Raw genomic sequence first — 25556 nt, 5'->3', positions numbered from 1 at the left:
CTTTGAGCCGTATCTGCAGGAAGCCTGATGTTCACTGCAGGGAGAGAACTTGCTTTGAGAGTCTCTACCAGGCTGACCCCAGGGTCCTGGTATGTTAACGTGGGGGGAGTGGGGTGTATTCTGGGGACGCTTTGGGTGTTCTCAGGGTCCAGGACTGTGCCTGCGGGGTCATCACCAGTCTGAGGCCTCACGGTCACGCACAGAGCCGCCCAAGAACAGAACTGTTCCCTGGGTCCACGTGGAGCTTCCAGCACCAAGTGACCTTGGAGAGGTCAGACGGGTCCACTGCAGGGGCTGGAGAGGGGAAGCCAGCTGCAGGCCACAGCAGGACCACCCCGAGGCCGGCTTGCTTCGTCGGAAAGCAGAGCTTCCATCTCCAGACCAGGGTGAGGCCAGTCAGAGAAGACGAGCTGGAGCTGGCTTTCCCCGAGGTCACCTTGCTGGTGCCGGGTGAGGAACAGGACGGCACCAGCCCCCACACACCCACATGGGTCCCGCCCGGCCCGGCGCCACAGAGGAATCCCGAGGAGCAGCCTGGGCTTCTGACCCACCTGTGCCCCGGCCCTCGGGGTGGAGTCACTTGGAACCGGGACGTCGTCTGTCTACCCAGACCTGTGCTGACTGCGGGGTCAGAACTGGGACACGCTTCCACCCGTGTGCATTGAGGGCCATCGACGAACTGGGACGTCGTCTGTCTACCCAGACCTGTGCTGACTGCGGGGTCAGAACTGGGACACGCTTCCACCTGTGTGCATTGAGGGCCATCGACCGTGCGCCATCCTGCAGGCTCTGCAGGGGTGCCTTCCTCAGAGCTAGCAAGTCTGCACCTGCCGTCTGGGGTGAATTCTTTCCTACAGAGCTTGACATGTTAAGCGTGTAAACAAAGGAACGAAATTAGAGGTCCTCCAGGAAAGCCTTGCCTCTTGGAGACTCGGGTTCCCGTGGGCCAGGCTGTGCACTTGGGCGTCCTTTTCCGTGGGCGTACAGGTGGGTGTCTTCACTGCCCACCACGACCACGTCTGGACGCAGGGCCGCTCCTCTGCGCCTGCCTGCCCCCGCTGCCCTGACACCCCCTTTCCTGCCGCTTTGACGCCTGTCTCCCGTGTGCCTTCCCTGGGGTCGCACACGTAGCCAGGGGAGGGATGTAGACACCACCCCCCTGGCCCCGCGTTGTCACGCAAGTGATCTAAGGGGCTTACAAAGGGGAAATGCAGCAAGAAAACGAAGTTCAGTTAAGGATAGAGAAACCAAGCAGGCAGGGACCCTTCACGGACTTGGGAAGGAGCAAACCCAGTGGACAGGAGAGCACCAGCCAAGTCCAGGAGGCTGGAAAGTGGGTCTCAGTGGCGTTGGGGGGTGGCCCCCACTTCCGGGGGCCACGGATGAGGAAAAAAGCCCTCTATTCGAGACATGAGCCCAACACATGTTTTGTTCTTTCTTCCTCGAGGCGACCCCGTGTCAATTGCACTGGGCTTTCCCATCCCTGACCCTGCTTGAAACGTCCATGACCAGCCATGACCAGGCTGTGCGCCCTCCGCCTAGCGGAAAGCGGGGCCTCTGCACCAGCTTCATGTTTCCCCCAGAACCTGCACCTCGGCCACTGGACACTCCTCCTGGCTGTCTTGGTCAGGGTCCCAGGTCATCTGCGGGGTGAGGGAGTCGAGGTGAGTGGCAGAGCCACGGGGGGGGCGAGTGCACCCTGGAAAGCCACGGGGGCAGGGCCAGCACAGAACACACCGCGGCCGGGGGGGGGGGCTCCCCACGGGCTCCCGGACCCGCCCCTCGGGGTGACCGCCCGTGTCACAGGACTGGAGACAGCTCCTCCCCTGCCCATCACGTTCCCAGGCCACCCTCCAGGGCCAGCAGTGCCCTGCTCCCTGGGCGGGGCTGCGGGCACCTGGCCCCAGATCTGTCCCCCGCGGGAGCCACCACGTACCGTCCTTCCGTTCTGAAGTTTGCAGTTGATATGGTCTTTCATGTGAGGGATGGGAGGGAACAGCTTCTGCATCACCGAGAACCTCGGAGGAGAGAGAGAGACACCTGTTCTGAAACCCGCACCCACCGGCGCAGGGGAGACGCGGCGTCCACTAGAGGACCCCAGTGAGGCCCCGATGCAGTAGGACTCCAGCCTCCCTTGGGAGGGGTCCCTGTTCCCCTCCCCCAGTACGGAGACGTGCGGGAATGAGAAAGCGGAGCCCTAGCAGAGCTGCATCTGCTCGGTCAGCTGCACCGCACCCTCCACGGCACCTCTCCCGAGACCCCATCCTATCACCATGGCAACCTCCCCCTCCCCACAGCCTCCGAGCGGAGCCGGTGGTCCCCTCCCTGGGGCGGTGTCCCATCCACTCCCAAACCAAGCCCCTGAGCGGGGCGGCTCAGCCTGAAGCGGCTGGGAGAAGTGGGCGTGAAGCCAGCAGACAGACGAGGCAGGAGCTGGCGCTCCGCGCTGGGGGGTGAGGCGGGCGGGGCGGGGCGGGGCGGGGCGGGGCGGGTGGGGGGGAGCCGGCCTGGGCGGGGCCTGTGCCGGGCGCACCCTTTCGGCCCAGCGCGCAGGCCTGTGGAAGGGACCGCAACCGGCCGGGTTGACGCTGCCGCCCGCCTGCTGCCTGCCGGGCTGGGGAGGGGTCCCGCAGCCCCGTCCGGAGGTGGCGGGGGGCGGGGGGGCGTCGGGGTGAGGTGTGAGGGAGCGAACAGCGCGGGCATGTGGGGCCCAGCAGGGCAGTCTGACTGCAGACCCCCGCACAGGTGCTGGGGAGGGAGGGGCCCGCAGGGTGCTGCACGGGGGACCCGGCTCCTTGGGTTCCGCGGGCGGCAGGGACCAGATGGCAGAAACCAGGGTCTGGTTGGGAAAAGACCGCTGGGGCGACGAGGGGCGGTGGCCTGCAACCGGCGGGGTCGCGTCCCGCAGCCCAGACGCACGGGCACGGGCGCACGGGGCGGGGCGGGCTGCGTGGCCTGCGAATCGCGCTCCAGAAAACGACCGCGCAAACCAGGGGCCCGCGGGCTCACCTGCAAAACAGGAGCACGAACCCCATAGCGAGCAGCGTCCCCAGCGCGATCAGCAAAGACGTCAGCCAGACGGGGAGGCGCGCGCCCTCCTCGTCCTCACACACTAGGGAAGAGGGGCGGCACGCGTCGGGGAGGTCCGGGGTCGGCACCTCCCCGGGGGCTTGGGGAGGAGGTGGCCGGCACTGGGGGGCGGGGGGCGCGTCCAGGAGCGCCGTCCACCTGGGGACAGCGGTCACCTGCGCGCCGGGCCGGACCCCGCGGGAATCCCTCCCAAGTCGCCAGAATCCCGATGCCCCCCGACCACCGACCGACACTTGGAGTTGGGGGCTGGTAGCGCCGACCCCTCGGATCGCTTCGGGTCGCGGGCCGGGGGTGGGGGGGGGTCAGCCACGCCCATCGGGAGGGGCCGGGCCGAGGTTGGTCTGCTCCCCACCTCCCTCTTTCCCTGCCGCGCTGCGTCCTGGGTGCGCGCTGCCTTCGTTCTTGAATTTAATATATGGATTAAATATCATGGATTTTTCGCCTCAATTTCGATTTTTTTTAAAAAAAACTGCATTAAAAGGTTTGTCTTGTAACTCAGCGTGTTGGCAATAGCCGTCTCCAGGCGCCCAGCGCAGCTCCATGGAACAGCTTGGACACACAGAGTCCATCAGAGATGGGAGGGAGGCGGCCACAAGCCCAGGGACGTCTGGAGCCCCCAGAAGCTGGAAGAGGTAGGAGGGACCCTCGCACTCACCGAAGTGTTGGGGGACACTCCACGGGCCCCAAGGTTTGTAATGGGAAAACGTGGCATCCCTGGCTCTTACTCGCACCGTGTAGGTCCCAGGATTGCTCAGCTCCAAGAAGGCTTTATAGATCTGCAGTTTAAAAGGAAGTAGAGGGGAAAGTACGTTCCCAGTCGGTGGCGGAAGAATGGGGCCTTCAAGGGGTTGAGTGGGTCCTCCTCACATTCACGTGTTGGGGTCCTAACCCTCAGCGTCTCAGAAGGCGGCTTTATTTGGAAATAGGGTTGATGCAGATGTGATGAGTTAGGAGGTCGGATAGGGTACAGTGGACCCCAAGCCACTATGACTGGTGTCCTTATAAAGAGGGGAAACTCGGAGACAGACACATGCATACACACAGGGAGACGCCTTGTGGATATGGAAGGGATACGGCCACAAGCCCGGGGATGCCTGGAGCCCCCGGAAGCTGGAAGAGGCAGGAATGACCCTCCCCGGGAGCCTCTGGAGGGAGCGCGGCCCTGGGACACCTTGACCTCAGACTTCTGGTCTCCAGAACTGGGGGAGGGTGAATGTCTGTGGTTCTCAGTCACCCAGTCTGGGGTCGTTTTTACGGCCGCCCCAGGGAACTAAGACAGCCCCCCAAGAGAGAGCCCGGCCAGCCCCCCTTGGGAGACAAGAAGATGCCTGGTGCTCAGAGGGGCCCGGAACCTCAAGCTCCCTTTGCGTCTCAGCCCAGGCTCTTGGCATCCAAACAAAAATATTCTTTCTAATCACTAGAAGGTCAGTGGTCGTGGTGGCCGTCGCTGGTGAGGTCAAGAAGAGTGGTGGCATCTCGGGTGTCAGGCAGTGAATGGAGTCTGTAGAACGTTCAGTGGGGTCCCCCCAAGAAGATTCGTCCCCCCGGAACCTGGGACCTTATTTGGAAACAGGGTCTTTGCAGATGTGATGAATCATGTCAAGATGCTTGAGGTCCTCCTGGAGGAGGGTGGCCCTACATCCAATGACAGGGTCCTTCTAAAAGACAGAAGAGGAGAGACACATACACAGAGGAGAAGCCCCGGGAAGACAGAGGCAGAGACGGGAGGGATGCAGCCACAGGCCCAGAGAAGCTGGAAGAGGCCGGAAGGACCCTCTCTGGAGCCTCCGGAGGGAACTCAGCCCTGGGACACTTTTATCTCACTCAGACGTCTGGTCCCCAGGACTGGGGGAGAATGAAAGTCTGTTGCACACACTGTGTGGTCCTCTGTATATACACACACACATATATCTAGTATTGATTTGAATCGTATCCCCTAAAACAATAGATAAGTTCATATTCTAACAGCTGGTACCCGTGAATGGGATCTTACATGGACAAAGGGTCTTTGCAGCCGTGAAGTGAAGGGTCTGAGATGTGGTCCTCCTGGATGAAGGTGGCCCTACATCCAATGACAGGGTCCTTCTAAGACACAGAAGAGGAGAGACACAGACACAGAGGAGAAGCCCCGAGAAGACAGAGGCAGAGACGGGAGGAAGAGGCAGAGACAGAGACAGACAGAGACAAAGGAGAGACGGGGGGCATGGGGTCTGTGGCCGGTAGTTACGGTGTGGGAGCAGCTGCCTTTGCAGGTTAGAGGCAGTTAGTTAGGGAATTAGGGCACGGGACACTCCCACCGAATCCTGAGGGATTTGGGGGCCGGGGGGTGGACCTTTAGGGCAGCACCAGGCAGGTGATGGCGTCTGGTCTACGGACCGGGGAGCTTCATCTCAGAGTCGCTGGACGGTAATAGACATAAGGAGCCTGCACTTGGGGTGGCAGATTGGGGCGGGGGCGGGGGACACCCACCTCCTGTTTGTAGGCGAGCTCCATACCCTGTAAGAGACAAGCAGAGCATGGGTGCCTGACCCCATCCCCAAGAAGGGCCCTCATTTGTCAGAGCATCTTCAGGTTTACAGAAAAATCAAGGATAAAATAATCAGTCATTGAGTAGAAATAATAAATAGAATACTTCTTTACACAAAAATAATAAATAGAGGTAACTGAGTATAACATATCGATGAACTAAAAAGTACCTGGGGGAGGGATAAATTAGGAGTTTGGGATTAACAGACACACACGACTATATATATAAAATCGATAAGCAACAAGGACCTACTGTAGAGCACAGGGAACTCTACTCACTGTCTTGTAATGACCTCTAATGGAAAAGGATCTGCAATATATATGTATATATATATAAACACGGAATATATACAGTTAATATGTGTATATAACTAAATCACTTTGCTGTGACCTGAAACTAACACAACATTGTAAATCAACTATGTTTCAATTTTTAAAAAAATTTCTTTTAAGTACCTGGTCTTTTATTAAAAAAATTAAATTGATAGACTTGATTTTTTTGAGCCGTTTTGGTTAACAGAAAAATTGACCATACGCTAGTTGAGTCTAAATAATAAATATAATACATAAATCAGGAGAGAATAATAGGAAATGTAAGTAAATCGTAGAGTATAAAATACCAACTACCTCAAAAATATTTGGTCTTTTTAATCAATAGACTTGACTTTTTTTGAGTGGTTTTGGGTTTACAGAAAACTTGAATATAAGCAGTAATTGAGTATAAGTAATATGTATATAAATACATTGACATAATGAATAAATATAAGTAAATAATTGAGTATAAAAATACCAATGAGCTCAAAAATACTCATTTTCGTTTCATTTATGGACTAATTTTTTCAGCAGTTTTAGAAAAGTTGAGTATGAAATAATCAGAACATGAGTATAAATATACACAAATAGGTAAACACACATAAAAGATAAATATAAGTAAATAATTGAGTATAAAATGCTGATTAGTGCAAAAATATTTGGTCTTTTAAATTAATAGATTTTTTGAGTAGTTTTAAGGTTGTGGAAAAATTGCGTATGAGCAGTAATGGAACATAGATAATAAATAAATGTAATAAATGTAAGTATATAATTGAGTATAAAACACTGATAGACTCAAAGTGCTCGGTCTTTTTTTAATTAATAGATTTTTTTGAATAGTTTTGGGTTTATAGAAAAATTGAGGAAACAGCAAGGTCCTACTGTGTAGCACAGGGAACTCTATTCAATATCCCGTGATAAACCATCATGGAAAAGAACATGAAAAAGAATGTATATATGGGTATAACTGAATCACTTTGCTGTATAGCAGAAATTAACACAACAGAGTAAATCAACTATACTTCAATAAAATAAATTAAAAAAAGAAAAAATGTGTACAAGCGATTATTGAGTATAAATAAATAAACAATAAATAATTACAAGTAGACAATTAAGTACAAAATACCACCTAGCTCAAAAATAGCTGGTCCTTTTTTTTTAATCTATTGACTATTTAGATTAAATAATCTATTTAATCTATTGACTCCATTTTTTTGAGCAGTCTTAGGCTTATGAAAAAGTTGAGTGTAAAGTATAAATAAACGTTAACATGCACAGAAAAATAAACATAGTCAATAACTATGTCAGTCATTGAGTATAGAATACCGGTGATCTCCAGCATATTTTTTTAATAGTAGCTTTGTCCAGGTGTGGTTTGCATACAGCAAAGCACACCTGCAGAGCATATAATCTGCTGACTTTGGCAAACATGTGCATGAAACCAGCACAATACAGGAAATGTGTCCATCACCCCCAAATTCCCTCCAGCTTCTCCTCCATGCCCTCCTCCCTGCACCCCTGCCCCAGCCCTCAGATCTGTCCCTACAGAGCATCCTGAATTTTCCTGTGTAAATCGTTTCTTTTATAACACTTTTAAACATACACACGGGACCCTCCAGTTCTTGGCGGATAGGATTCCACTGTGTGGCTATATTTTGTTCATCCCCTCCCTAGGGTTGTGTCCTGTTTGGGGACCATTATACACGTAGGTGCTACAAACACTTAGGTCCCATCTTTGGGGGGCTACTGGTTTCATTTCTCGCAGGGGAATTGCAGGCTCTGTGACATACGGTCAGAGTTGCACCAAGTGGCTCTTTCAACCTTTTGCTCTTTTTCTGTAGGGTTGTTTGTCTTCTGAGTGTTGACAGGTAAACGTCCCTCCTCTACCCCAAACCTGACGGAAAGTATGCAAGCATTTCCTTCCATATTCTGACTTCCTTTCCAATGTCAGCGGTGTCATTCAAACGGCCAAACACTTTCAGTTTTGCTAAAGCTCATTTATTTTACAGTTCCTCTTTTTTTTTCTTTGCATGTTTCACCTACCCCCAAAGCCCCAGAGTCCAGGGGGGTGTAAGAGTATAAGAGATGCCCACCCAGGAAACCGTTTACCTTCTGCATCTGAAGTTCATACTTGAGGTCATCGTTAAGGTGACTCCTCACTTGCCATTGCATGAACGAGTAGCTTTGGTTACACCACCTGCTAGTGATGTTGGGAGCAGCTAATACCTCTAGGGGAGAAAAAACCACTTTTATGAGTAAAGCACATCAAAAAAGAATTTCCACCCCCCCCCCCCCGGAGATACTTTTAAAACAGGCCTCCTACAAACTCAGGGGAGAAAAAGAGAGAAAAATGTCATTCTGAGGTTAAAAAGTGGCCAAAAAGTATCAAGAGACAGAGACAAGTGAGAGAAAACTGTTGGGATGATTAGGGTCACTGAGCCTGGGGACCAGCTCTCAGACACTGGCCCGGGGGGACCCCTCACCCACTCGGAGGCCCTTGCAAAGCTTTCCTCTCGTCTGTGCAGGGACACCCCTCAGAGCAGCCCTGTTCTCTTCCCTCTTGGCGATTCCAGCCCCTGGGGCTACGCTTCTCCAGCAGGGGGAGCAAAGCGCGGCCCAGCTGCAAGGTCCCTCCCTCCTGCCCACTGGACCAATCGGCTCTGCTCAGACCCCGCCTCCAGGGCAGCCGGGCCCCCTCCGCGAGCTGCCCGGGGCCGGTCCTGCCCCCATGGCCTTGGCCGCCAATTCCACTCCCAAAAGTTCACCCGGAATCTTCTGCCCCAGCCTTGGGCTCTGACCGGGTCACATCCCCTGCTTTCTTCTCACCTGCCCCAGAACCACCGCTGCCCCCCGCAGCGTGGGACCCAGCTCCTCCAGGACCCTCCTGCCCCCCTGTGGGCTGTCCCAGGGCTCCGCCCTTTGCCCTCCCTGGGGTGCTCTGCGTCCCTGATTCCGGCTCCATCAGTTTCCTGCGGGACCGCGTCTAGGTCTACAGGTCTGACCCCCCCGCCAGGACCCCATCGCTGTCTCCTCAGCATCCCACCTGGACCCCTGGCAGGAAGCCCAGGCTCACCATGGGGTGGTCCCCAGTCCCGGGTCCCCCCCTGATGTGCGCTCAAGCCTGCCACCTCCATCCCACTGCCACGGGGCTGGCATCACCCCGCCACCCCTGCTGGGAACCAGGCCGTGGACTCCCCGCGTGGACAGCAGGGCTGGGGCCGCAGCACAGGTGCTGAGTCGCGGGCGGGGCCACACGTGTCGGGCTGCACTGGCCCAGGGGCGTGGTGTGTGAGGGACGCGGCATCAGAGTGAGGTTGCTTCCGGGCCGGGGGGAGACACCACAGAGGCAGGAGCCCCATCCCGCTTCCGAACCGGAGGCCCCCATCTTCTCCCCTTTTGCACCCACCTCTCCGCTCGTGCTTCCCTGCTACACGTGGACCAGCCAGGATGGCGAGAGGCCAGGTTTCATGGGGCTTGAAGCTGTCATAATTTGGGGGACAGGGGGGTGTCTAATGTAAAGGAAAAAAATATTGACAGAGCTTTGCTAAGATGGGTTTTGTGTTCTGAAAACCTGCAGTCGAAAGATTCAAAGAAAAAGAACAACTATTTTTGAGCTATTTCTGAACACAGGGCCTGGAGAGGGGCGACCCGCGTGAGACCCCCAGCCTCAAGGTGCAGCTGTCCTCGGTGGACGGGGGGCACAGAGCCACCTGCGAGGTGCGTTCTGGAAATGCTTCCTTAGGTCCAGGGAACACAGAGCAGCTGCTATGAGCTAGGTGTCTGTGTCTCCCCAGATTAACGCGCGGAAGCCCTGACGCCCAGTGGGACGGTTTTGGAGGCAGGGCCTTTGGGACATAATCGGGGTTAGATGAGGTCCTGAAGGTGAGGCCCCCATGATGGGATCAGTACCCTTATAATCAGAGCAAGGGGGTGTGGGATGAATCGGGAGATTGGGACGGACATACGTACACTAAGATGTGTAACATAGATACCTAATGAGAACCTGCCCTACAGCACAGGAAACTCCACCTCACTTCGCGGCACAGTAGAAACTAACACAACATTGTAAAACAACTCTACCCCAATAAGAAATAAGAATAAAAAAGAAGCGGGGGAAAGAGGCACCAGAGCTCGCTCTCCACTGTGTGAGGACACAGCAAACACGGAGCCACCCGCAAGCCAGGAAGAGGGCCTGGCCAGGAACTGAGGTGCCCACGCCGCGATCTCCGACTCCCAGCCCCCCGGACTGTGGGAGACGAGTGTGCTCTCTAAGCCCCCAGCCTGGGGTATTCGGTTGCAGGACAGCAAGCGGCATCTTTGACCCAAGTGCGGCACACGAAGAAGGTGGCACGTTTTCCTACTCACCGATTTTGGCTAATTTATCGCTCGTTTCAGAGCAGGGGATTTTGGAGCCACTGCTGGTGCCATTCACCAGGAAACGGGTTTGATCCTTGGATAACACAGAGATGTTGTGAAAACGGCACTGGACGTTTGTCCCTTGCTCATCTGCTGTGTACTGGGAGCACGGCCACTTCTCATAGGAGCTGTAAGGAGGGGGGCTGGGTCACGAGCGGCCCTGAAGCCCCCGCTCCAGCCCGGGGGAGCCCCAGCGAGCCCAAGGTCACACCTACTCTAGGTTCTCCAGGTAGAGACCGTACTGCACGTCCCTCGGGGCCTCCCGGCCCACCGCCCAGCTGCACGTCAGGAAATCCACGTCGTGAACCCAGCAGGTCAGGTTTTCTGCAGCCGCCCTGGGATTCCCTTCTGGGCTTGCAAAGAAGAGGGAAAAAAAAAACAAAACTGAGTCCCGCATAAACACCAAGGTCCTACTGTAGAGCCCAGGGAACTATATTCAATATCCTGGGATAAACCATCATGGAAAAGAATATGAAAAAGAATATTTATGTATAACTGAGTCACTTTGCTGGACAGCAGAAATTAACACAATGCTGTAAATCAACTCTACGTCAATAAAATTTTTTTAAAAATTGTTTTAAAGTGAGTCCCTTTTTAGCGATCCTTGTGAATTCTCACGCGGTTCTAAGAAATAATAGAGACATCCGTGTAGAGCTTACCGTTTCTGCAATGGTAACAACTCCCGTCCCTGCAAGGCTCCCCGCCCGTGGCCCGCCCCCCCCCCCCCGTGGCCCTATGTACCCTCACCGGACGCCTCCCATCCCCAGCCCTGCCCACCTAACCCTAACCCTAAGAAACGCCCAACGGTCCTTCAGGAACTCTCTTTCTCTTATTACCTTTCTCTTTGCCTACTCCTCAGCTAAAGTCCGTTGCCATCAGAACCCTATTTTTAAGAAGTAACATATTGTGGGTGAAACCTGGATCAGCTAGAGTCGTGAAAGACTTTTTTTTTTTTTTAATGAAAGGGGAAAAGAAAAATCCAACAACATAAACTGCATTTCCAACAATTTGGAGCCAGAGTTTATCTTCCTCGTTTTCCCATTCTCAGAAGAGCACAGTTTCGTGATATTACAACTTCCTGACAAAGAGCGCAAGAAATGTTCAGACTTGCTATTGGTGTTCTCTTTGTCCAAACTGTATATGGGATCAATTTGTTTGCTTGGCATGAGGAAAATGATAAAACTCTGTTCTCAAACTACAAAAAAGCAAAAACCGAAAAACACAAAAACAACAACAACAAAAAAACTGCTCTATGTTTCTACAGTTCTGTTCATTCAGGCAGGTGCCGTGCACAAAATTGCATGAGACCCTCCGAGATGGCCTTTTTTCCACGAAGCTATGTCCCTGGAGACCCATCCAAGGTAAAAGGCATTATTTTGGTATTCAGAGCACTAACGGATGATTGAAAGCAAAGGAAACCCCGAAAGAGCATCTCCCCCTCACCTTGACTAGGATACTGAATCCACGTGGAGAACGGCTGACCTTTGGTCACCCTGATGCTGTAGTTTGTCGGTTGGCATGACAAGTCAGCAATACTGCAATACGTGCTTTTCCGTGCCTGAGAGAGACACAGCAATCTGTTCATAATTAGGGGAGAACTAAGAAAACACTGAGACTTTAGATTGAAAAAAAAAAAAGAAAGAAAGAAAGAAAACGATAGGTTTTCTTTAGTTTTCCTCAACATCCAAAGCCGGAATCTCAGTATTCATGCAGAGAGAGAGAGAGAGAGAGAGGGAGATGAAAATGAGGAAATCACTCACCAAAAGGAAAAAATATCCTAGAAGGTTCTAAGACAGAGTTGGCAGAATGCCTTGATATTTTGAGAAGACGTTTAGCCATTTGGCCAAGAATGGGATGGTAAAGTAGTGATGGACAAACCGGGCAAACAGATAAAACCTTAAGGAAACGGAAATTATTAAATTCAGGAGAAACAAACATTTGTGTAAGAAAGGAAAGAAAAATCCCCATTAACCACATGGCTCAGGTGTGAATAGTGTGTATATGGTTATAATAAACTGAATATTTGTCGAGAGAGGCGAGAGTGTAAGCCAAGGATGGCAACTGCTGGGGAGGTGAGTTGGGGGGAGGAAATAGAGAGTGAAACCTCCCGTCCCTTAGGAGAAAAATCAACACATTTTGGCTAAACTGAACGAATCAAGAATTTGTGTTCTATAGAGATGCAGAGGTCTAGAACAACAGCATCAGGTGTAAAAAGGTCAAAAGTGATGTCTCACTGAAAAGTTGCTATTTTGTCATAACGAACCCTGTACGACTATTTTCCTCTTTAAACTCTGTGCAGGTATTGCTTTAAAAAACAGTTGAAAAAGAAAACAGAAAAGAGGCAGGAAAATTTGAGAAGCAAATGAAGGCTTGAGAATTGAGTGGTCCTTGTCCTCAAGGGAGCAAACTGTGGCCACCACCACCCAAGGATGCAGATACAGCGTACGAGGGAATCTCAAGAGGGTCCCATATTTTGAAATTGTCCGCTATACTGGCTTCTACTTGAGCCGTTAGAAAAATAGCTTGATATTTAATATACATTCATTTAAATATATATTTAATATATTTGATTTCTATTGATGTAGTGTGTGAAGGAATCATCCAACTTAATTTTAGTCCTATTTATTTATTTATTCTGGCTGCGCCGGGTCTTAGTTGAGGCACGTGGGATCTTCGTTGCGGTGTGAGGGATCTTTAGTTGCGGCATGTGGGATCTAGTTCCCCGACCAGGGATCAAACCCGGGCCACCGGCATTAAGAGCAAGGAGCCTTACTCACTGGACCACCAGGGAAGTCCTCAATTTTAGTCCCTTCTGGAAACTGGGCGAGTACCGTTTATTCTATAGACTGTCATTTCTCCACTGATTGGAACTATTTTCTTAATGATGTAGAAAATTCCCCCAAATGCCTGTTTCTGTTTTTGGATTGTTGTGTTCCTTTAATCCACCCCACCCCTCTCAGGCCAGTACCTCTCTTTGGACGATGGTAGCTTCTTAGTACATTTTGATAACTTGGGAGGGCAAGTTCTTAATCGCTAGCCTTCCTTATCAAAATTTCTTGGATCTTCTGCAACATTTGTTCTTGCAGATAGAGTTTAGGGTCAACTGGCCAAGCTCCATTAAAATCCCTTAGGGGTTTGTCATGAACTGGATTGTGCCCTACCCCCCCCAAAAAAAACCTCATATATTGAAATCCAAACCCTTAATGGAACTGTATTTGGAGTTGGGGTCTTTAAAGAGGGGATGAAAGTAAAATGAGGTCATTAGGGTGGGTTCTGATCCCATAGGACTGCTGTCCTTATAAGAAGAGGAGATCAGGACACAGACACACACAGAGGGACGACCACGTGAGGACACAGGGAGGAGAGGGCTGTCTACACGCCCAGGAGAGAGGCCTCGGGAGGAACCAGCCCTGCCCACACCTGGATCTCAGACTCCAGCCTCCAGGACTGGGAGACATACATGTCTGTTGTTTAAGCCGCCCCGTGTGTGGTGCTTTGTTACAGCAGCAGCCCCAGCGACTAACATGGGGTGTGATTTGGATTGTACTCAGTCGAGAGTAATTTGAGGGAACCAGTGTTCTTCCCAAGGACGCTGACAGGTGCGTCCTTCTCATGAAGCATGCTCAACGGTTGGAATTCCCACCACGGCATGCCCATGAGATGTGTCACAGATCTCACGCCCTCCGAACCCTCTGATACAGGAGGGGGTTGAGTGGGGGGCAGGGGGTGTTGGAGGGGAACAGTGTCTCCCGAGGTCTCACTTTCAACTGGGCTTGGTTCTCTACCCGCAGTATCTCAGCCCATTTCCTCACCAACCCTGTCCGGTGGGTACCACTCTGGATGTCTTACAGATCAGGAGTCCCAAGCCGCAGTGCCCGTAAAGGACCCCACATTCCACAGCTGAGCCCAGGTGTAGAACCCGTGTCTCTGTGATGCTAAGTACAGGGAAGACGGTTTACCTTAGTGAAAGCTTTTGAATTGATGAAACACATAATTTCGGAAACGTTTCCATGGAGGTCCCAGGTCAATCTTTTTCTTTCTGGCTCCATCCTTAGGTTCTTAATCGGTGGGTCTGGATCGGAAATGTCCATAGGGTAAGCGTCTGGAGAGAGTCACACAACGCTTAAACTTTGTCCTACTCAGTTACCCCTTGGAAAGTTGAGTTCCACACGGAGAAGTGGTTGCCTGGAGCAGGCAGAGGCCCCGAATCTGTAGTACCTTAGTGATCTCACCAGCTCACCCTCCCAACAATGGGGGAAGAAAGTCAGAAAAGCAGATCACTTCTGCCGTCCGCGTTGATGTGAAATGTACCTTTCTTAACCACGTATGTCAAAGAAGGCCGTTTTCACTGAAAACCAATTCAGGCTTAGAGAGTTGGCTCAGTGTCTGCTCTACAGACTGAGATTTCAGAATGCTTTGCAAGTTGCAATAGAAATTTTAACGTAGGGACTTCCCTGGCGGTCCCGTGGTTAAGACTTTGCCTTCCAATGCGGGGGGTGTGGGTTCGATCCCTGGTTGGGGAGCTGAGATGCCACATGCCTCGGGGCCAAAAAACCAAAACATAAAACAGAAGAAGTATTGTAACAAATTCAATAAAGACTTTAAAAGTGGTCCACATCAAAAAATCTTAAAAAAAAAAAAAAGAAATTTTAATGTGATATATTAAAAATATATAAATTTTAATGTAATATATACCATGCATATATGCGACGTAATATATAAAAATATATAAACTTACATACAAGTATATATAATGGAATATATATTTTCATAAAGTAGGAGACATGATCATTACACAATGATATTTATGTTCTTACACAGAGTGCCAGAGGAATTCTCATCTTCTTGGAAAATCACCCAAAATGCATACATCTAAATACATTTTGAAGTGCAATCAAAGCACATATATATTCGTATGATGCTGTCAGTGGGGACGGAGGTCAAGAGTTTGCAGACCAAAGGATTCCACGTGTCTTATCAGTGACTTGCTTCATGAAGAATGCACATAGGGCCAACAGCTCAAAGCTGTAAAGGTCCATCAGACATTTCTTCAGCTGTTACCTGTGACCCCTCATCGAGAGGATTTCGCAGAAATGACTGTTTATAAACCGCAAGCACTGTGACCACTTCTCAGGCTCAACAACCTTCGTTTGACAAGCAAGACCAAACCCTATGACTATCTTGGTTTCTGGCATTACGGCCTCCCAACCTATAAGGATAATGTATTCCTTAAAAAACAACTTCCCTAGGGAAATTTCTTTTTTTTTTTTTTTAATTTTATTTATTTTTTGGCTGCATTGGGTCTTCAGTTGCTGTGAGTGGGCTTTCTCTAGTTGCAGTGAGTGGGGGCTACTCTTCGTGCGGTGTGCCAGCTTCTCATCCTGGTGGCTTCTCTTGTTGCAGAGCATGGGCTCCAGGTGCGGGGGCTCAGTATTTGTGGCTCGCGGGCTCTAGAGCGCAGGCTCAAGTTGTGGCGCACAGGCTTAGTTGCTCCGCGGCATGTGGGATCTTCCCGGACCAGGGCTCGAACCCATGTCCCCTGCATTGGCAGGCGGATTCTTAACCACTGCGTCACCAGGGAAGCCCGGGAAATTTCTTACAAGTGAAAATGTAATTTGTAATGGATTCTTATGCCTCAGAATTTATATTCACTTCTTCCAAAACAACAGTAAATATCATTAAAGCAGCTATGAGTGATGCAGTAGAAAATATGAGTTTTAGTGTATTCTTATTACATTTTAGTTTGTTTTTAATTTTTATAACTTTATTTACAACCTTAATTATTTTAAAATTAAAATTTTTAAAGAATCTTCATAATCTAATATGAAATGTACATATATAAAATTATATATATTTATGTAAATAAGTACATATATGTTTAAATAACATAACAAGGGAGTTTTCTGTCACCATGTTTTCCATAAAATCTACCTATGCTCCTTTAGAGCGGTCATCATCCACCCAATTACAGATGTGCTCACAAATAAAAAAGAACTTTAATGCAGAAAGAAGAAAGTAAAAGCAAATCTGTAAAGACAAAATGAACCAAAATCAATGCAAATACACATAAGAGTGTTTACTGCAATATACTCGCGACCCTCCGGTATTCTGAAAGAAAAGGGGCATAGTGTTCTCAACCCTAGAGCTTTTGAAAAACTATAGATGGTGGGAAATACTCTTCCAGTCATGATAAAGTAGTCTCAGATGTATCTCTCACCATAAGCCCCTAGGAAACTGGGCCAAATATATAAACCAACTATTTTTAGACTTTCTGAAAACTAAGACGAACAATTCTGAGAGTGTATTTTGGGGTGGGAAACATTCACAATCCAACGGGACAAGGTGGAGATTCCTTGCTGAACACTGAGAAGTCAGTAAAGACCCCAGAAAAGTCATGCCTTTGTTGTTGGAGAGAAAAAACTAAAGGTGACTCACCTTGAAAAAGCTTCAAAACAAGGCGACCCACCAATAAAGGAATGGCCTGCTGAAACAAAACTCACCATCTTTAAAGAAGGCAACCAAAGCAGACCCTCACCAACCCCTCCTTCACAATATCCAGCACCCAATAAAAAATTACTAGACACGCAGAGAAGCAGGAATGTGTTGGCTGTGACCAGAAGAAATATCAGGTCATAGAAATCGTCCCCTAAGTGGCCGATGATGAAATTAACAGAGAAGTCCATTAAAACAGCCATTATAAATATGTTAGAAGACTTGAAGGAAAACATGAACACTATGCAGTGAGGAATGGAAGATATAAAGGAAGAACCAAACAGGATTTTTAGAGGTAGAACATATAGCATCTGAGATGGAAAAATTCACTTGGATGAACTGGAAGACAATAGAAACGATCTACGCTGAAGCCCCCAAAGAAAAATACTTGAAGAAATTATGGCCAAACATTTTCCTAACTTAATGAAAATTATAAACCTACAGGGCCAGGAAGCTCAAAAACCCTACCTAGGATACACAGACACACACGTACCAACAAGCACACAAATAAACAAGCACAAACGCTAAGACACATCATCCTCAAATGCCTTTTTAAAAAGTGGTATCAAGAAAATCTTAAAAAACCAACGGAAAAAAGACACAGCACCTATCAGAGAACAAAGATAAGAATTTCTGCTGATTTCTCTTTAGAAACAATGGGAGACAGAAGATAACAGAACGACTTCTCCAAATGCTGCAAGAAAACAATACAAATCCTGGTCAACCTAGAATCTATATCTTAGCAATAAATGGAAGGTGAAATATAAAGACTTTTTATAGTAACAAAAAGTGAAAGGTTTTTTTTTTGTATTTTTTTATTTGTTTGTTTTTTTGCCAGAAGAGCAGGTCTGTAAGAAATGTTAAAATAACAAAGGCTTTTCTGGCTCAAGGAAAAATCACCAGACGGAAACTCACAAAGGAATGTGGAAACAAGGTGAGCAGAGATGCAACAAAAGCATACCAGAAATAGTAAAAATGTAGGCAAACATGTAAAACTTTCCCATTTTTTAATGTTTTAAAAAGATAATTCTTTAAAAGAAAAATATTGTATTGTGTATTGTGGGCTTATAGAGATGTAGAAGTACATGTGTGACGTGGCATAAAGGATGAGGCAGGAAGTAAAAGTATACTGTTTAGAGATTCCTATGTTCTATGTGAAGTAGAATAACATTATCTGAAGATAGTGTGTAATGAATTAATCATCCCAGAGGAACCACACAAGCAATGGAACAAAGAGGGCTAGCCCAAAAGCCAATGGTAGAGAAAAAAACAAAAACAAAAAAAGCACTAAAGAAGTAACTGAAAAGAAGTCAGGAAAGGAGGGGCGAAAAAAAAAAAAAAAGGAAAACTGAAAAAAAAAAAAAAACCCCAGCAAACAAATAGCAAAATGGTAGAATTAAACTCAATCATATTAATAAGTTCATTGCATGCAAATGGTCTAAACACTCCAGTGAGAAGGAAAGTTTGTCAGACTAGATTTTAAAAGTACCCCACAGTATGCTGTCTGCAAGAAAGGTACTTTAAATATAGTTTAAATGGCAATAATAGGAAAGCATATTTTATGCAAACTCTAATTGCATAAAACCTAGGATTTTATCCCAGGATTTTATTTCCAGGGGTAAGAAGGGACCATTTCAAGTGATTAAGTGGCCAATTCATCCTAATATATGTGCTCACAAGAGTCATTTTCAAAATACATGAGGCATAAGCACCACCCCCCTCTCTAATAGAACAGATAGACAGAAAACGGGAGGGATATACTGGACTTGAACAAAATATCAACAATTTGACCTAATTGACATTGTTGGGACATTCTAACCAATGACAGCAGGGTGCACATTTTATTTTGTTTTTTTTGGGGGGGGGGCGAGCTGCACGGCGTGTGGGATCTTAGTTCCCTGACCAGGGCTGGAACCCGCGTCCCCTGCAGTGGAAGTGCAGCGTGCTAACCAGTGGACCACCAGGGAAATCCCAGCATGCACGTTTTTATCAAGTACAAACAGAAGATTCTCAAAATAGACCGTGTACTGGCATGCGGAGTGTCAGTCCTTTTAAAAAGGTTTAAATCATTCACTGTGTATATATTCTCTGACTACAATTCTCTCTTGATTAAATTCAAGATCAGTCTTTTAAAATCTGGAACACACCAGATATTTGCAAACAAAATGACATACTGATAAATTACCATGTGCGTCCTAGAAGAAATCACAGGAAATGTAGAAAATATTTTGAACTGAATGAAAATGAAAGCAAAAAAAAAAAAAAGTGTGATGCAGCTACAGCAACGCTTACAGGGAAATTTATAACATTAAATGTTTATGTTAGGAATAAAGAGTTTAAATTCAAGAATCAGTTTCCACATGAAGACGTTAGAGAAAGAAGAACAAATTAAACTGAAAAGAAATTAAACCTAAAGCAAAATCCCTAAAAAAAACAAAGGGAACAAAAAAAAAATCAGTGAAAAAGAAAATGGAAAAACTATATAGACTGTCAAGGAAACCAAAAGCTGGTTTTATACAAGAGACAATATAATTGAAAAACCTCTCTCTCGCTACACTGGATCAAGAAAAAAACAAAAAAAGACCAATTTTAGGAATGAAAGAGGGGACACTGATACACATCCTGAAAGACATTGAAAGAAGAATTGGGGGTAATTTGAACAAAAGTTATGCCAATACCTTCAACAATGTATGACATGAACCAGCTTCTTGAAAGACACACATAAGCAGTACTGACATAAGTAGCAAATCTGAATAACCCTGTAAGTATTAAAGGAATAGAATATATAATGAAAAAGCTTCCCCAAAAGAATGCATCGGGCACAGATGGCTTTGCGGCTGAATTCCACCAGCAATTTAAAAAAGAAATAGTAACAACGTGCAGAAACTTTCCAAAAACAGAGGAAAGGCGGGAAACACGTTCTGACTCACTTTACGAGGCCAGCGTTATCCCGACACCAAAATCAAAACAGTAAAAGTAAACTAAAGCCCAATACGCCTTATACTCCTAGACACAAATTCCTTCACAGAATACTAGCACGTAAAATCAGGTAAACTATAAAAGTGGTAACACCTCCTGACTCAAGGGATTTACTCCAGGAATGCAAGGTTATTTTAACCATCACTATAATTTGCCCCTTTAACAGAAAACTGGTGATCTTCTCAATAGAAGCAGGAAACCATCTTGACAATGTTTAACACCCCTTTGGGGTTAAAAACTCTCAGCAAACTAGACATGGACGAAAACGTCCTTCCCCTGATGAATCTATGAAAATCCTGGCGCTAATTCCGACTCAGTAGGGAAAGACTAACCACTTCTCTGTATGATCCGAACAAGACAAGGTGTCTGGTTTCAACGCTTCTATTCCACCGTGTCCTGTACCCGTGGCCCCTCTAATGCGCTTTGACCAACGTTGTAGTTTTAGGGCACTTTGGGGGGAAATGTTAGAACTGTACAACACGCTGCTTCCTTCAGCTTTTGGCTCCTAGAAAGCTACTGACTTCCTGCCTGTGGTCAGTGACCCCAGAATACCCATGGGCCTGGAGTCGCCACAAAGGTGGCAGCGGCCTCAGCCCAGAACAAGAGGGGCAGACAAAGACAGGAGGCTGGGGTGGGAGCCTCAGACGTGGAGAAAGCCCCCTCCCCTCCCAGACCTCCTGCATCTCCCGGCCCCTCTGGTCACCAGGTGCGGCCACGTGACTGACTTGGAGTCCAGGAAATGGACAGAAGCAACGTGTGGTCCTTTTAGCTCAGACCTCTAAAAACTCCCGTGTGATCCTCCTACGAACTCCTCCAAGGAGATGATGGAGCCTCCCGGGTCCATCCCTATGTAAGAATCCGGGGTCCGTACATGGAACAGAGCCACCGGGGATGGACTGAACTGTGTCCTTTCCCCAGCCCTCCCCAAATCATGCTGGAGTCCTAACCTCAGAATGGGACCTTAGCTGGAAATAGGGTGAGTGCAGGTGTAATTAATTAAGATGAGGTCCCGCTGCCATACTGTGGCCCTAACCCAATCTGACTGGTGTCCTTATTAAGAGGGGAAATTTGGGTACAGGGACACACCCGGGGAGAACCCCCTGTGAAGACAGGAGAGAGGCGGCCACGAGCCCAGGGACGCCTCGAGCCCCCAGAAGCTGGAAGAGGCGGAAAGGACCCTCCCCGGGAGCCTCTGGAGGGAGCATGGCCCTGGGACACCTTGATCTCAGACGTCTGGTCCCCAGGACTGGGATAAATAAATGTATGTCACTTAAGTCCTCCAGACTATGGTATTTTGTTAAGGCAGCCTGAGCTGAGTAAGCCAGCAGCCCCCAGAAGAATGATACGTATGCCCCCCCCACACACACACACACACACGCACGCACACCCCATCTGAACTCCACCGCTCTCTGAGGAAGGCAGGAACTTCGCACGGTCAGGCAACGCTGTGGCCATCACGGCAGCGCAGGGCGCCGTGCCTGACGCGAGCACCCAGCACCCACGGGGAGCGGGTGTACCGGCTCTGCTGCTGTCGCCTGAAGCTCTGCTCCTCGTGTGCGTGTTGTACGAGCTAGACGGGAGGCTGAGGTGCACATCACCCCCTTGGTCACCGTCCCGGGTCCCCCGGTCGCTCAGCGAAGTCCTGATGGGAGGGGCTTCTCTGCAGACCCTCCCCAAGGCAGCATGCCCGCCTGGAGGGCACCGTATCTCTTGTACTCCTGTAAGCGTCCCGGTCTTTGCACCCCGAGTTGGGCGCCCAGGAAACGTAGACTCTCCGCACCCCGGGGCCGAGGGAGTGGCTCCCCTTGGGGGTTCTGCTGCAAGGTGGTGGGCGCTCTCCACCAGCAGCAGACTGGCTCCTCACCCCGCCCCACCTGGGATATTCTCTCCCGGCCACACCTGTCACCCGAAGTCAGCCGGACACCGACAGTCAGAGGTGAGCACGGCAGCTTCAGAACCTACATCACTGTCTTTTCGCCTCCTTATCGAATGTCGCTGTCGAACTTCACTATCAGGTCGTGAATTGTTCCCTATCCATCACCATCATGCTTGAAGATGGTGGGAACTTCCTGGACGCCACGGAGACCCTGGTTTGCACCCTACCCCCCATAAGTCTCCGTGACGAACGTGAGAAAAGCAGGATGGAGTCGCCCCGAACGCATCTTACTCCTTGCTCATCTGCGTGTCCAAGCTCCAGACGACGCATCTCTTATGACACCTGGATTTGTACCTCCCAGTCCCGGAGGCCAGGATGCTATAGGATTGGCTCCTCCCAGAGGCTCAGAGGGAGAATCCGTTCCAGCTGGAGAATCTCTGCAGCTTCTGGGGGCTGCCCCGCCCCAGTCCTAGGCGTTCCTGCACTTGTGGCTGCATCACCCCAATCTCTCCTCTATCACCACCTGGCTTCTCCCTGTGTCCGTGCCTGGGTCCAAATCTCCCCTCCTTATAAAGACACCCATTGTTCTGGATGAGGATCCACCCACATGACCTCCTCTTAACTCAAGGACGTCTGTAAAGACCCTATTTCCAAATAACTCCCATTGACAGGTTCTGTTCGTTAGGACTTCAGCGCATGAATTTGGCGAGGACAGAGTTCAACCCATCACCCTAATGTTTGCACGGGCTGCTTCCGACCCAGAGAAAGGGTGATAATAAATCCAAGAAAACTGATGGGTCCCAGCGCCCTAGCTACACCAAGAGCTCTGGATGTAGTGTCTTGACCGTATCAGGATGAACATCCTGGCTGTGAGGTACCAGTTTTGCAAGATGAACCCGCCGGGGTGACTGAGGGGAAGGCTACATGGGAAGCGTCTGTACTATCTCTTATGGCAGCCGAGTGGCTCGACCGTGACCCCAACATAAACAGTTTCACTGAAAAACAACACAGCCCCAGGGACCCACAGACAGCACGTGGCTTTTCCTCCGGCTTTTCCTACCGTGGTCCGGTGGCAGCAGGCCGGAGACGGGCACCAGGAACGCCACCAGGAACACCGCCAGCCAGACGAAAGCCATGGCCAAGGCAGCTCCCACAGGAGGGTGGGCGCCAGCTGGAGGAGAAGAGACAGTGGCCGCATGAGGTGGCTGCAGGGAGGGGGCTGAGCCCCCCGGGGGAGTCTTGCTCAGAGGGCAGGGAGCTGCTTCCGGGAGGGGAGCCTCCCGTGCATGTGCGCATGTGTGTGCAGTGTGTATATGCATGTGCGCATGTGTGTGCAGTGTGTATGCATCCGTGTATACCGCATGCCTGTGTGAATGTGTATGCGTGTGCACATATTACTCGTGTTTATGTGCCTTGCGCTGTGTATGCATGTGTGCACGTGTGTATCTGTGTGTATATCTCTGCGTCTTGTATATGCATCTGTGTGCACTGCATGTCTCTATATGCATATGCACGCATGTGTGCACACATCACATGTGTCTATGTGTCTCTGTGTGTGCTGTGTATGCATACGTGTGTCTCTGTATCGTGTGCACACATTACACAGGTCTGTGTGTCTGTGTCTGCATGTGTACCTGCGTGCCTGCGTGTATGCAGGTCTGCACATGTGTCTGCATGCCTGCATGCCTGTGTGTGTGCATTCGTGTGTGTGTGTGTGCGTGTGTGTCAGCCTCTGTAAAAAGCTCCCGCCCGGGGGTTTGAGCTCACCCTTGGCTCCAGCCCCATCCCGGAACCCAAAGCACCCTCCACGAAGCCCCAGGAAACACTGGGCTCACAAAACAGTGGAAGGAAGTTTAATTAAGAGCATGAAGTACAACGCAGAGTTTCCTGAACAGACCGAGTTACGGTCACTAAATCCCGTGCTGTCTCATCGTTCCCGCCAGAGTTGTTCCCCAGGTCCCCATGAAGCCCCCCTCTGCAGGCCGGCTCTCCTGGACCCTCCCCCAGGGGTCCACCTTCTGCACCTTCCGGGCCCCAGCGGCAGGGTCTCCCCGTGGACCCCACCCATTCCCCACCCACCCACCTGAGTCACTCATGCAAATGCCCTTGGCGCCTGGAGGCCGGCCCGGGGCTGCCACCCAAGCAGAGCCTTGGACCCTCAGCTGCCTCGGGGGCCACACCCTCAGCAGGGCCGCAGGCTCTCTGTGCCGGTCAGGGTCACCCAAAGACCTGACCCCCACTCCCCACCATCCCACCTGAAGCATCTTGGCTGGGATGGAGGAGGGGGCCCAAGACGCACCCTACCTCATTCAGGGCCTGTCTAGCACCCCTATCATGAGACCCAACCCAGACTCCATCCATCTGGGGTCTCACCTGCTCCCCTGTCCAGGTCTGGGGCTCCCACAAGATTCCCCAGGACTGACCTGGTCCCCCAAAAGTGCCAACTTTCACACAAATTTGACAGCAGAAGCCGACACCCAGCGTCCTTCTTGCTAAACTGGATGGGGGAGAGCCCGAGAGACCCCTTTCCAGGGCAAGGCCACGGGTCAGATCCAGAACTGCCCATCACGGGGAAGCATCCCAGGACAGATGCCAAACAATCCATTTGTAATAAAGGGATTAGGGGGAGGAGGGCAAGGCATCGGGCACAAAGCTTCAGGAGGGTGCCTCCAAGCCGAGCCTCACGACCCAGAGCAGTTTAATGCCGGGCTTACGAAAGGCCCAAGCAACAGATCCACGGGGAGAAAAAGATCAGAATTGTGACCAAATATCGGACGAGCACGGCCTCGGGCTCCTCTTTCCTTGATGAAGACAGGCCCCCGTGGGTGCCGAGGCAGGGGTGGGTGTCTGTTCCCGGCGTCCGCTCAGGTGAGCCGAGCCCCACAGGTACAGACGGCTCCAGCCTCGAGACACTGAGCCCACCCACAGGCATCCCTCCTCGCTCGGAGAAGCTCATGTCCTTTGAAGACCCACAGTGCACGAGGGTCATCGTCGTATCCTGCTGCCCCCAGATCGCGAAGGGAAGGGGCACGCCTGGGCGGAGCCAAGCCCCCGGAGGCCGGGGATGGGGCTGGGCTCAGCAGGATAGGGGCGAGATAAGGGGCCTTGGGGCTCTGCACCCCGGCAGCTCGCCTGCCTGGGTCTGGGGGCAAATGGGAGCCTGCGAGAGTTGGGGGCACTGTCGTTAGGGGGAGCCTCTCGTCCGGGGAAGGCCACTCTGTCCAGTTCATCCATTCGGCCAATGCCTAAGACCCGGCGCAGGACACAGAGGTGGTCAAGACGCCCTGGGCGTCCCGCTGAGTACCGGGTGACACCGCCGTCGGATCCTGTAACCGGGGTCAGTGAGACACTCAGCATCCTCCTCGGGCATAAAGGCTTTGAATCCATTGTGTGTTGCCCCGGATGACACATCTCAGCTGCCACGAGCTGCGTTCAAATGCTGGGGTCCCCCCCGCCGCCCCCGGGGCTGGCAGTCAGTACTGAGTCTCCAGGGACAGCAGTCGATGAAACTGCCTGCCTTCTGCCCCTCAGCCCGGCCCCGGGGTCTTACCTGGGATGCAGAACGCGGTCTGGCCAGAGAGAGGCAGCCTCTCCTGGTGTTGGTCCGGCTGGCCTGGGGGTGGGCCCCGAGCTCTCCTCACTTGCTTCTCGGCTGTGCTGCAGGCAGCCTCCCCAAAGAGAAAAAACCTTGTTTTTTCTCTCACCAGTGTTTTTATAGCCTCGGGGGGCAGCCCCACCCCTAAAAAATAAACCCCAGTGAGCGGGGGAGGAGGGGAGAATGTGTTGAGGGTGTGACCAGGTCCAGGAGCCCTCCGCACGCCTCGACTCAGAATTACAGTCTGGGGTCAGGAACACGACTGCAGCT

The 25556-nt window shown here is 50.4% G+C and overlaps 1 protein-coding gene across 3 annotated transcripts; it reads right to left on the bottom strand.

The window, feature by feature from the left end:
• On the bottom strand, positions 1–25556 carry LOC133082157 (interleukin-3 receptor subunit alpha-like). 3 transcript variants are annotated; one of them, XR_009698918.1, is made up of 13 exons: positions 25242–25556; positions 22752–22862; positions 14304–14446; positions 11788–11902; positions 10560–10692; positions 10294–10472; positions 8038–8156; positions 5560–5586; positions 3746–3866; positions 3010–3112; positions 1937–2018; positions 552–1643; positions 1–294 (listed from the first exon to the last, which is right to left on the bottom strand). XR_009698918.1 is itself a non-coding variant. In XM_061178615.1 (12 exons), exons 2-12 carry the CDS (start codon positions 22825–22827, stop codon positions 1569–1571), a joined length of 1173 nt encoding a protein of 390 aa, XP_061034598.1. In that variant the 5' UTR covers positions 22828–22862; positions 25242–25556; the 3' UTR covers positions 483–1568. The 3 variants fall into 3 exon arrangements, 1 of the variants encoding a protein (XP_061034598.1); XR_009698919.1 differs by having other exon boundaries at positions 14304–14416; XM_061178615.1 differs by lacking the exon at positions 1–294 and having other exon boundaries at positions 483–1643.

Source organism: Eubalaena glacialis, chromosome X (assembly GCF_028564815.1).
Source record: "Eubalaena glacialis isolate mEubGla1 chromosome X, mEubGla1.1.hap2.+ XY, whole genome shotgun sequence".
In the NCBI taxonomy this organism is placed as follows: domain Eukaryota; kingdom Metazoa; phylum Chordata; class Mammalia; order Artiodactyla; family Balaenidae; genus Eubalaena; species Eubalaena glacialis.
This window is presented reverse-complemented; position numbering and strand designations above follow the sequence as displayed.

Bases quoted from the DNA above. Each gene is read 5' to 3' on its own strand.
- LOC133082157 (XM_061178615.1), bottom strand. From the start codon at position 22,827: ATGGCTTTCGTCTGGCTGGCGGTGTTCCTGGTGGCGTTCCTGGTGCCC. The intron at 8,157-10,293 runs GTGAGTAGGAAA...TTTCTCCCCTAG, and splicing joins CGATAAATTAGCCAAAATCG to AGGTATTAGCTGCTCCCAAC. The intron at 2,019-3,009 runs GTGAGCCCGCGG...CTCTCCTCCGAG, and splicing joins TTCGTGCTCCTGTTTTGCAG to GTTCTCGGTGATGCAGAAGC.